The 13,892-nt window shown below is 35.5% G+C and overlaps 1 protein-coding gene across 1 annotated transcript; it reads left to right on the forward strand.

Annotated features, from left to right (window-relative positions):
• The first annotated feature begins 10,156 nt into the window (after positions 1–10,156).
• LOC127853437 (uncharacterized) lies at positions 10,157–13,142 on the forward strand. The gene has a single exon (XM_052387978.1). It carries the CDS (start codon positions 11,156–11,158, stop codon positions 12,122–12,124), a length of 969 nt encoding a protein of 322 aa, XP_052243938.1. The 5' UTR covers positions 10,157–11,155; the 3' UTR covers positions 12,125–13,142.
• The last annotated feature ends 750 nt before the right edge of the window (positions 13,143–13,892 follow it).

A 13,892-nucleotide genomic window follows, 5' to 3' on the forward strand; every position in this document is an offset into this window, starting at 1 on the left:
GTAAATTGTCGTTCCAGATAAACCTGTGCAGTCCGCACATGCTAATCAGGGACGACACTTGCCGCCTTAATTGAATTTTCTCTAAGAAGAGACGTACTTAAAACAGAAAATATCAGGAAAGAGGAAAGTGTCGTCCTGATTGGACTGCACAGGCTAATATTGGACGACACTTAACGCATATGGATTAAAGCCCGTGTTCACAGAGCACGGTCCGTTTGTATTATATAATTAACATAGCAAGTGACGTTTTACAGACCATAAATTAAAAAATTATAGTTTTCGTTTTTCAAATAATGCAACACTATGTGTCAGAGTGTACTATTTTTGTACACCACATACTTCTCAAGACATCATTCAGTCTATAAAATTAACTAAGAATCTGTCTGTCCTCGGATACTGAAAAATGTCACGATGGTGTGATATTCCGCGTATGGTTTTAACATGTTCATTACTGTCGTACAGCTGCATGATTAATTATACCAGTCAGGTTTCTTTAAGAATATCGCAGATGCATGTTCAGATTATCTTTTCCGAAATTTGTGTATATATAAATACAAACGAACACTCTTATATTTGTTTACTTTATATGTATATTCAATAGGAATAATAAAATACAAAATGTAAATCCAAGTAACAACCAATAAGAGGAATTCTTCGTGATAACTTATTCTTATTTATTAACAATAGAGACATCTTCTCAGTATTGGATTTTTAATGATTGCAATGAACACATATATCAAAATAATTAATATAAATAATACATACATACATACATACATAATACATACATAACGCAATGCGTGTCAACATGATATTAGTTATAACCGTTTCATTTGGAATTGCAATAATATTTATATAATACGCTCATATAATTCCCCCATAAAGAAGCTACAATTATTTTATTTCTAAAATTCGCGTTGATATATGTTGTGACTTTGCACCAGACAGCCTTTGCAATATTATATGTGGAGTGCTTAGACACACTTGTCCAAAGGGAGGTAAATACAGATTTTCAAAGTGTTTACGGTTTAACGATTGTTTTTCTTGTGTTTTGTGTATTTTGCTATATTAAGATTTTATTTACACAGATCAGAACTCTTTTGACAAACACTCGATTGACAGATATTTGAAGTTTTGTGAATTGTTTTAGAACATTCAAACGAAGTACGAGTCTATACGACTGCAGTAGCTCCTCCACATAAACCTGGTATGAATTTTCTAAATAAAACCGTTTCGTAGAATAAATTGTGTAAACATTGTATTTTCTACCACTTTACATACGCAGGCAAACAGTAAACAAGAACAATTATTAACCCATTTATGCCTCACTGGGGGCTGACGAGGTATAAGCGTAGTCCGTTTCGCTACGAAGTCGGGTATATGTTTTACTACGAAAACATTGTCTACATACACATGACATCGAAGAACGGATTATTAGAAATTTGTGTTTAAAACAGGTAAGATTATGCTTTTGTAATAACAAAACTCTGAATTTAAGCACAATGACATGTCATAGGTCTGTTACATCAAATTATGATTCAACATGTGTCTGGTTTATCTGTTAAACATTAAATATACCGCTGATTTATCAAACCGAAGTCAAGTTTTATTTTACAAAAATGCAATTAAGGTATACAACTATGTTTAATCGACACAATTTTACAACTTCCATATTGATGTATGTATCGTTAAGCCACTGGTGTGTTCAGAAATGTTTAGGGTGACCCAGTTATCAGAAATAAAGGCTAAATAGCTTGATTATGTATGATCATGTCTCTGACAGTATACGTATATGCCTCGCTACGACAACGCTTTAGCGTGTATGCGTTTCTCACAGAGGACGTATTGGTTATCTCTCAAAGGCGAAATAAAGAAAATGTTTTTTCTAAATACAGTCATGGAGTGCCTGGATGTTTCCTTTGAGGAAGAGATCGTTACAACGACACAACATGATCCGAAGCGCACAGTCGACATGGTAATGCACATTATTATGATATAATTAAATTCACGACTAGGCCAAAGGAAACGATCAAAATCGAAAATCCATATAGAAGACGACAGTTGAGAGTCAAAAACCTAAAGTCGTCGGTCTCAATAAAAATTACGCATCTTCACCTTGTGACAATCCCTTATACGTTCTTTTGGATAGAGACCGACGATAGGTTTTTATCAAATAACATTCGATGCTTGTTATGTTATCTCGAAACTCTGCTTATGTCAAAGTAAATCCTATGTCCCAACTTCGATCCTTCTTTATCTCATACGGATTTTGATTATTACATTTTATCTATTAAAGCGATTTTTTTTAAATCGCCAACTAATGACTTTCCTGTTCGTACACATGATTTTACTTGTAAAATGAACACCTGTAACAGCCGTAAGGTGTGGAAAGTAGGACCCCAATGGCACACATCCGCAATTTCCTAATCAATGTATTGTTGTTAAAGCGTGGCAGTGGGTTTCTGTCACAGGTTATTGTTTACTGCGTACATGACGGCCGGTAAATTTACCTCTTGGTACAATGCGGTTAAGGTCCGGTCTCACTATGATTCCGGCGGAGCCCCGGTGCGTTATCAGGCAACTACCGGGACCCTACCGGGATGAACCGGTGCTCCACCGGGATGAACCGTGGACAACCGGGGCTCCACCGGTAAAATATTTAAATGTTTAATACCTCCGTGATGAACCGGGAGTCACCGGGATTGCCGACAACGACCGGCGTGGCACTGTGAACAACCGGGAACAACCGGGACGGCACCGTAGCTCCACCGGGGCCCAAACAGACCCCGGCATACTACGGGGAGCCTGGTGAATGCCGACAGAGGCCCGGTATAGCTACGGTACGTAATCCATCCCGGTTGTTCCCTATGCAGTTCCGGTTGTTCCCAGTGCCAAGCCGGTCCTTATCGGTGACTCCCGGTTCATCCCGGAGGTATTCAACATTTAATACTTTCTGCACTGAAAGGCTTTCTGTCCAAATTATTATCAAAAACATCAGTTGATTGTGAAAATGTACACGCATCACATCCGACTCTTCACTTTCAGAATCAGAGTACAGTATAGTTTCTTCAAGCTGCCCGGATATTGTGTCTACATTGTCCGAAGGTACCACTGGCTCGAGAAATATCTGACAATGAGCAGATTTTGTTGGTGTGTTAATTCGTGATATCTTTCGCACAGGACTTTCTGTCACTGTAGATTTTGTCGGAATTAACAATTTGCCAGAAACCGGATTAAATGTAATATTTTCAGCATACTTTTTAATGTCGCCACCCATATTATTGAACGTGCGATTTCTGTATTGTACATCTGGTGCAGTGTCACAAGGCATCTCCCACAAAAAGGAAACCTTTTCGTTTGGATGCTCATGCGCACAATGAAGCACAGCATCATTTGCACTGGAAAATGGCAGTCTGCAGTAACTTCAAACTGCATGTGATATGTCCTGAAAAGGATACAGAGACTTCGTTGAGAAACCTATACATTATATTTGTACTTCGTAGCACAACCAATACATACTCTGTGCGAAACCTATACAACAAGTGACTTGTAATTTCCTTCGAAACAAAGCATTTGAATAATTAAAATACATGTTCGTAATCTTTTTTGTACTTTAAAATGTGTAATGTGCAATGAATCAAAGTAACATGTAGTTTTATTCAATTAAAGTTACCGTAATTGGCTATTTTAACATATAAACCACCTTATGCATTGCTTCAAATCAAAATATTTCGATTTTACCTCAACATAAATGTAAAGGTTGAAACTACGCACATTTGTTATTAGTTTGTTATTGAAAATAAGTACCTACCATTACTGGATCCTACGTTCTCTAATCCATAAACACCAGAAAAGATGAAACTCGCCTTATTAAGTAGTGTATGTACACAATGTTTTCGTAGTAAAACATATACCCGATTTCGTAGCGAAACGGACTACGCTTATACCTCGTCAGCCCCCAGTGTGCCTAGCGTCTAGAAAAAAGGCCTTGGCAAACAGCGTAGACCCAGTCTGGGTCTGCGCCGTTTGCTTAAAGGAATTTCTGTACGAAATATTCTAAATATAGAAATAAATATACTAGACATCCCTATTTTTGGAAATAAATTGATCCAATTTAGAAGGATAAGAGAGTCCACTAGGCATAAATGGGTTAATATGTCGTTTCATAATCATCGTAAGGACACATTTATTCCATGCACCACTACTTGAAGTCAAATAGTAAGCATTTTTTCAAAGTTTATTTTGAAAAAAAAATGTTCCTCGAACCCTGCGAAATTAATTCATACACATTTTAACCGTTTCTTGCAAGAAACCTTATTGTTCAACGTTTTCTCTGCTATAGACTCATAAGAAAGTTTTGTTTAGTAAATTAAGTTTGTTTATTTTACGCATCATCAGTAAAATACTTTTTAGCAATACTTCAATTTAATGTATAACTTGAAAGTTTACGCCGATAGCGACGCGTTTATTCGTATTAATTTCAGAATCAAAGTTGTGTGTATTTATAAACGAATCTCAGTATATTAACGGGGTTTTCCAAACAGTATACATGGCTTATTTACATGTAAAAGTTTTCGGCCGAACCGTATAAACTTATTTGCAATTGAAATAAAGTAATTTCATATATTTTAGTGCATTACCTAATCTGCACTTTTAATCTAGTATTTTATATTCACCATGGTTTTATCTGTTTTGAAAGAAAAGTGATAATATCATATAAACTTGCTTTAATATCCTAATTATCAAATGGTAGAGCTTTATCGTTTGCTCTTACGGCTTGAATTCCGCAAAGGGAAACAATATTCAACCAATTTCATGCTGTAATAATTCTTTGTACTATTCAAAATATAAATTGTTTTGGTAAAGACATTTTACACCATGGTTCAAAAATATGAAAACCTGTGAAAAATTTACCTTTAATTTTTTTTTTGCCAGAACAGCAGAAATGTGCCTTTCATTTTCAATAACAATGGCATCTGCTCTTATGAACTTGTTTTTAAATGAACACAAAACCAATTTATGTCTGATAATTCAGTTGCTACCGCGCTCGCAATTATAAATTACGAAATCGTTATTATTTTAATGATTCCCATGCCTTTCTGAAACTATTTTGCACCTTTAGTGTTTTTTTTAATGAAAACAGTCAGAGAGCTTTATATGAGTTGCAAAAATCAAGACATCAGTTAACATGTGTTAATGACAAATGAGTGGAAAGCATACATATGCCACAAATATGACTCACCATTTCTTTACATACATACGTTTGTAAAGAGAAATGTTTTTAAAAAAAGTTGAAGAAATAACTTTAAATGGGTTAAAGAAGTCAGTTTAAATTTGTTTAAGACATTAACTTAAATAAGTTGAAGACATCACGTTTTGTAAAAGTCTAATTATAATTCCCATCATAAATTTAAGAACAAAGGATTTATCAGTGAGTGAAATATAATGGTAAAACATATGTCAAGACAATGTGCTGTGTAATCTTTACCAAATGTTTGTTTATGACACTAATTTAATGTAACTATTTGAAAGCATTTTATTAAGTCCATTTGTTTATTTTTAAACGTACGAACAAATATTAGGACACCATATTTTCAATCTGTTCTAAAACAACTTCCAGTCCAACAAATCAATCTTATCTCGTACAATGTGACACTCAACTGAATGTCGAACATTTATTTCAGTTCTGTTAAGTGGATGGAAAGTATTTTGTCATTTCAGTGTATTCAAATACAATATGCTTTCAATATCAGCTACATTCAATGAGCTCTACATAAGATTAATTAATGTTTCCTTTCAACGTAAAATAAATTGCACAACGATCTTTGATATTCAACACGTCGGTATTTAAGGAGTTTTATAGCAGCGTTATCAATTTATCAAGTGCTATCGTCAATATGAAGTAGCTGAAAATAAAACACTTCATAAAATGCATGTTTCACGTGTGAAGTATGAAATCGGAATATTATTTAGTATTTGTAAGCGAAGCTCACAAATAATGCAGACGCAATTTTGCAAATCAGTTTAGATCAGTATTGGCTTAGGTACGGAAGGAACCGTAACCCGTGACTGCCTGTGTGGATAACTCCAGTAAACTTTAGCAGACGATAATGCTAAAAACGTCTGCTTTAATCACCGCATATACCTGTCTGATAAAACTGGGCATAATACATGTGCTTTAAGTTTCGTCCAGATTAGCCTGTGCAATCCGCAAAGGCTAATCAGGGACGACACTTTCCGCCTAAACTTGATTTTCCGTAAGAAGGGACTTCCTTGAAACTCAAAATACCATTAAAGCGGAAAGTGTCGTCCCTGATTAGCCTGTGCGGACTGCACAGGCTAATCTGGGACGACACTTTACGCACATGAATTAAGCCCAGTTTTCTCAGAACAAGACACAATTGAAGTAAGACAACGTTTGCTAGTCTAGTGTTTATCATTGAAATCTGTACATATTGGCTGCTTTCAGGGAAAACGGGGCTTAAAAGCCGGATCTCACTTGCTTGCTTTTACGGTGGTAAAATATTAACCAACATTAACTAGTAGGCTGGGTTGATCTGCCAGTGATTGGCTGCTAACATTAGATTGTTTATAAATAGAAACACGTGTTTGAGCAGACAGCATTTGTTATACTGTTGAATCTGTATTTACATGTAAACTTGATTTGAGTCATTCGCTAGCTACTGGCTGAGAGAAGTTTATAACCTTTCAAGTGGGCGATGCTAAGCATTTACAGGAAAATTTGAATTTCAAACAGACAACAACAAATGTTTTCTGTAAGTCAATAACTATAAAACTTTCAACCACCAAATTACAAATACATATTGTTTGTATAATAAAGTACATGTATGCCAAATTTTATTGGAAAATATTAAATACAAACTTAAATATCATGAAAATAATCATTTTTGTTTTCTGCTGTTTACACACTGTTTACAATTGAAAAGTAGACATTTTTGTAAGTTTGTGGCATTTTTATACTGCTTCTCTGGTTTTTAATGCATGTCAAATAAGATTAGCATGTGCACACCGATTAGCTGTATCAATGATTTGAAAAAAAACAACACACATCTCGACCTGCGTTTTAAGACACACTCTTTATAGATTTGAATGGGTTGTGATCATTTCAAACTTGCGATATAAAAAGCTATAACATAATTTTGAAAACTGAATTGCGTCTAAGATTATACAACCGCGAACAAATTCAGTGCCTTCAGCGCTTTGATTTAAATATACAGTGACACAATGCATATCAGCAGTCTCTTTGATTTTTAGGCGACTTGTTTTAATGTTAAGCATGTGTGTGCAATGAAAGAGCTTATCATCGCTGAACTGAAGTCCGTTCAACGATCTTTTATTCTTTCACTTACTCTGCATCATTTCTTTACCTCCATAACAATAATCATCGACGTCGTCGTCATCCTCATCAATCAACTTCGTCATCGTCATCATCATCGTAATCATCATAATAATAATAATGATAATAATACTAATAATAATATTAATAATAATAATAATCATCATCATCGTCATCATCATCATCATCATCAGTATAATCATCACCAATGGCAACAACATCATCATCATCATCAGTATAATCATCATCATCATCATCAACAACAGCAACATCATGATCATCAACAACAACAACATTAACATCACCAGTCGCAACAGCGGTAGCAGCATTTCGCTCGTTTATACGAACATTACCAAAGTCATCATCGTCATATTCCACCTCATCGACAATAACAATATTATTGTTGTTTTGAAGGGTCCTTGGTCAGCATTCTTATCGATAGCCTTGATCAGCGAGAGAATTTTCACGCCCCCCATCGTCGTCGTTAAATTGATACTAAAAGACTGATATGATAAGTTTACTGCAAGTACAATACAGATTAACAAACTTAGAATATAAAAAATGTGATGGATTTTTTTTCATTTAAGGGATTGAAATTTTAATTAAGAAAAATTGTCCCAAAGTTATCCAAGTTGATGAAAATTCTTTTTAGCAAGCCGATTGAGGTTTGTATGGCTGACTGGGTCAAGTTCCCCATGGGTACTACTTCCCCATACCCCGGGTACTTTGAAGTAAACTTCACCGTACACCGATTTTCAAATGATACTTTTGGGTACCCCGGTATACTCTTTCCTAATACAAAAAATTTGTACCCAAAATTGTTCGTACCCATTTTTTTCGTACCCATTTTTTTTCGTACCCAAATTATTTGTGTACCCACATTTTTTTCTTACCCAAAGTTGTTTGGGCAATTTTTTGTCGTTCCCAAATTTTTTTAATCAAATTATTTTTGCATACGAAAAAAATGGGTACGCAAAAAGTATGCCCCAAAAAATTTGGGTACGAAAAAAAGTTGGGTACAAAAAAAATTGGTACGGCAAATTTTGGTTACACATTTTTTTAGTAGGAAATATGGGGTACCTGTAAGTATACCGGGGTACCCGAAAGTATCATTTGAAAATCGGTGTACTGTGAAGTATACTTCAAAGTACCCGGGGTACCGGGAAGTAGTACCCGTGGGGAACTTGACCCATTCAGCGTTTGTATGGTGGCAGTGTTAGATGGGTTGAATCGGATTGTTTGTATAATTGAATGGTTTTAAGACATATAACGGGGCACGGTAACAATATTTTTGATATTTTTAAGATGTATGCAACTTAACAATCCAACCAATTATTTTAATATTTTGGTATGTTAATTTTATGCCAGCAGTTTAACCGTTTACCATTTGAAATTCGAAACCCTTTACAATATGGTTTTCAAAATGAACGAGGGCATTAATTCATCTCTGACAATTAGCTTATTGATATAAACTATGTGTGTCAGATTATCGATACAGTTTTTAAAATGTCTTCTTTTGCGGATGAAGGAACCGTGGAGTCGCATTACAAAACCTGTCAGGTTCGTAATTCGAACAATCAGTTTAAATGATAACGCGAATATCGATGCGGCTATTCAACACGATTAATTGATGTGTCGACATACCGAAATTTGATTACTTGTCTATGTAAAATAGGAACGCTTATGTAAATTTATTCTCTTTTTGATACAGTATGTTTACTGGACCGCCATTTTAAACACACTCAATCAAACGGTTTGGGCTGCTATAAGTACCAGATATTTCGCCGGTCTATTTGTTGATTGGCCATGTATCTGTCGGTCCGTCGGTATGTCTCGAATCTTGTCCACATGCATTTAACGACACGCAATCCAAATGCTACTCTCTCTACGACGTCGTTTCGTGTGCAATTAAAGGCTACCTCAAGTAATAATGTCATAATTATTGGTCAATTGAACCAAAAGAGTAGCTCTTTTTGAAAACATACATTGATGTTTATGTAAAACTACATCACATTTTTGTGAATTTGAGCGTGTCCACACCTAACCTCAATACAATTTAGATAGAATTTAAATAATCTTTCAGACACACAATAATTAACCATGACAACCTTCAAGCAACTATAAGTCGCTCAATAACCCGGTTGGCTACCGTTAACGTTTAGGTCACAGTTTTTTTTCTTAATTATGACAAAACCATACATCTGCGTCAGCGTATTTTTCTATATTGGGACCTCAGTCAATTAAACATAAGGATACAAAATTCAGAGATTTACAGTGTCTGTGTGTACATCTTTATAATAGTTGTCTGTACATTTTACAACAAACCACCTGGTGAAAGCTTGTTTGAAATGCACTGATACTCTCTAAACAGTCATATAGGGTTGTGATGTCCAGTCTAGTGTGAGAATGACTGATGGTGGCCATACCCTTCCTGTTGTCGTCTTTCCAGCTATTAATCCACTAATAAGTGAAAACCAACTCATGTAGATGACACTTTCAGGAAGCTATGACGTAAACATCGTCACATCTCTTGACGTTTATTTGACGTTTATTTTAGAAGCCCATATCCTTACATTAGAAGATTCCGTGCGGAATCAATTCACGAACATCAATAAAATGACATTACACTTTTAAGATATTTGAGCATTGGTTAAGATTTTTGTTTGATTTAATTAGACTGGATTTGAGTTTGGATTTTGGTAATTTGAGAAGAGTGTTATTTTTCCCACTGCGTTTGTTTGTATATAAATCTAAGCAAAAGCTTGGCTTTACTTTAAATGAAAATGTTCTTCGTGAATCGACGTGCCTTTTATAAATGATAACAATCGTGATTGACCTTTTTCACACAACATTTTGCAGAATAAGGTATGTGGTTTAATTTAGTTCATAAATAACGACTGACATGGACATATGGATAATCGGGTAGCACTACGTGTCAACAGACGAGTTAATAAGCAGACGACTATTATCACTACAGAGTATGGAGTTGTTCAGTGATAGACGATAGACGAAGTAAACTGTTGTGTAAGGATATACAAGATGCACTAAGGTCGACACAAACTTATGATAAATGGTTAATATGATAAGTAATAAATAGACATCTGATAAATATTTTGAAACTATACACTTAAATATATTTAGGCCACCACGGCGGAAATAATTATGTCAGTAAATATATTGTAAAATTAATTGTTATGTGGATTAAAGGTGTTTCTTCAATAATAGACTGTTAATTCGGATTATGATCTATAAAGCAATATCGGATTTCATTTGGGCGAATCTAAGGTAAAAGGAGTTTCATAAATCCTACAGACATTGATATGCGAACCCAAACTAATCCTAAAACTTGCCAACCTTAAGGGAAAAATGTAATTAAAAGCTTCAGACTTGTGATAATTTGGGATATTTACAAGTTCTATAACGTAACACGCGAGAGAGATACATATATGAAATATATTTTGAATTAAACTTTAACTTGAAAACAGTGAACATGTGAATCCTAACAAGTGCAAACCTTAAGGAAAATTTGTGATTAAAATCTTTAGACTGGTGATATTCTGATTTAATCTTTGACAGGAATTACTTTTGTTAATTTGAAATATTAACAAGTTCTATAACGTAGCGCGTGAGAGAAATGCATATATGAAACATATTTTGGATTAACCTTTATATTGGAAACATTGAACATGTAAATCGATGGGAAAATCTTGATTATAACGCATGGACAATTGGTTTTGCGTATGAATGTTGAAAATTGGATGTACATACTAACACAATACTGAAGTATAGACAACGAAAATGCGATTATTTCAAGCGCAGAATTTTTACGGTGACACGTCTGCCCCGCCTCCCCCACCACCGTTCTCTATCGACAGGGAGGTGACGCGGGTGATGCCCGTGTACCTTAATCAGTATCGAGACGGGCGGCGGCTGCCGACGCCTGAAAAAGTCGCCGTCTTAGAGCTCTCCAACAGCTTTGAGCGACGTCGGCTAGGTAAACACCAGCGGATACTAAACGACATATCTGAGCGCTGCCGAGCGCAGGAAATAGACGATCTAAGTAATAAACTTTCAGCAAAAGTGAATCTTCATCAAGCCGGAAAGCCTAAGGAGATGACATTGTATAACACAACGTTTATGGGCTCGCGGCTGATGAGTAAGTCCCCACCGCACGGCATACCGCCTTTTGATACGGCTGATATCATGAATGAACCCGAGATACCTTTTAAGCCAAATATATTCGAAAAGAACTATAAACAGTTTCCGGCACGCAGAGTCATGCGACAGCAGACGAAATTTGAGTTCCTTCGTCAACCGACGCAGTTTCCAAAAGTGGAACCGACCCAGTGGCCGAAGTCATCGTCGTCCGACTCCAAAGTACATAGCATTCGCGCGACCTTGGCCAAACGCCAACAGATCAACGGACCAATCCAGCTTGACCACTATATCAGCCCGCGACCGGATCTAGCGCCTTTGGTGTTGCCGTCGATCGAACGTTTCCACGTGTCCGCTCCGCTTGAAAGCATCGAGCGCAGTGACACGTGTTTCTCGACAAGCCGCATGGTGCTCGGAAAACGGTCTCGGACGCAACTGACCATGAACAGTTCACGGCAACCCGAGCATCGACCGCATGAACCGATAAATCTGGCCTCCTTTGGGCACGAGTATTCACAATTGCCGCTGACCAACGGTCATTCTCCGCCCCCGAACTCTATCCACGAATTAGACCCTCCTCCTACATTGGACAGGTTAGACAACACAGAGTAATTGTTGCAAGTCTTGGTATTGAGAAAGGGTTGTTGATACTGATTTACATTTACTTTTCTGCAATAAGAGCACGAATCAACATAAATTGGGTTATCAACACAATTGTTTAATGACCTTCTGTCATTGCATTTTTCATTCAATTATCATGATACTTTTCCATCGATTTGTCCGTTTGCAACGATCACAATCTTATTAAAATCGCAATGTAGTTTTTCATAATATGTACACTAGTGTACTTGATTCAGAATTTTCAAGCAAATAACTCATTTAAAACGTTCAGACCTAAAATGTTGACGTGACATTTTTTTTATTAATCAAAAAAGAAATCCTGTATATTATATAATATACATGTAGTATATATACTTTCTTTATTCATACCCCATACGTGGAGATGAAAATTCAAACGCAATTGCCTTCATCCATTTATGCATATGTGTATGCTATGTTTTAACCTCCATGCTTCACGTGTTTCAAAAGGCTCAAATCAACCTTCAGAAACTCTCCAACTAATTCGATCGCTTTTTGTTACGAATGCCTTATAGTTTGAGACGCGTTCTGAGAAAACGGGGCTTAATGCATGTGCGTTAAGTGTCATCCCAGATTAACATGTGCAGTCCGCACAGGCTAATCAGGGACGACACTTTCCGCGTTTATGACATTTTTCGTTTAAATGAAGTCACTTCTTAGCAAAAATCCAATTAAGGCGGCAAGTGTCGTCCCTGATTAGCCTGTTTCTCAGAACGCGACACATTTGATCAATTGCAATCATGGTCAATTTCTTTGCAAAGAAACGGTATTCACTGATGATGAATTGTTAACGTCAGATGTTATTTTATATGTTGATGTCTATTGCTCTTTATTTTGGAATGTATGACATCATGTTTGATTTAATTTGTTATTTTGGCTCTTAGTTTCAGTAATGCAAATTAATTTAAATACACACACGTTTTTTGTATGTGCATGGAAATCCAATTAGCTTAATGTTTTTGTTACATAATAAACGTTTATTGATAAGTTATTATATATCTCATTCTTCTGGTGTTACCATATAGAGTGATGTTATAAACGCACGGGCTTTGTTATCTTACACACATAAAATGGTATGAAATTGCTTATTTAAGAAATAAATAAAGAACAAACTGACATTTTCGGACGAAACTTAAATCGACTGGTTACGGTGGATTATGACACACATGTTTCGTTGAACACAGATATATCAGAACTTAATTCTATATAAAAGGGCTTTTAGATTTGTTAAACACCCAAATGCGTATTATTTGCACCAGTTAAACAGCTAGTGTATTAAAAAGATTTATTATCAAAAGCTTTTGATCTCAACGTCGCATTGTGTATCAATATAATTTTAAACACGACTAAACTATCTATACGTGTATTAAAAGTTGTTTTATTGAAAAGAGAAATTAAGACGAAACTCATATCATGTATAATATAATTGATACATTCGGAAAATAATACACAAGTATCTACATGTCAGTTATCACATACAAACTTATAAAAACTTATTTTATAATGTGTGATTAGCTAAAAAAAACATAGGGATTTAATATACATAAATAGCAACCTACTGATTAATGGTTGCATATACGTATGGAATAATATTGAATAGTGTAGTATAGTTTCTTCAATTTGATATCGTTATTAACATTATTTAAACTGACAGCAATGTGCACGTTATCGTCATTCAAAGCTAAACATTTTAAGTGGCAGGTGTTAAAACCCGGAGATAAAAGCCCATGCATACCTAACA

The sequence above is a fragment of the Dreissena polymorpha genome, chromosome 12 (genome assembly GCF_020536995.1).
Source record: "Dreissena polymorpha isolate Duluth1 chromosome 12, UMN_Dpol_1.0, whole genome shotgun sequence".
Taxonomy (NCBI): Eukaryota; Metazoa; Mollusca; class Bivalvia; order Myida; family Dreissenidae; genus Dreissena; species Dreissena polymorpha.

What these genes read in the sequence shown, in the direction of transcription:
- LOC127853437 (XM_052387978.1), top strand. Translation starts at nt 11,156, where the DNA reads ATGCGATTATTTCAAGCGCAGAATTTTTACGGTGACACGTCTGCCCCG.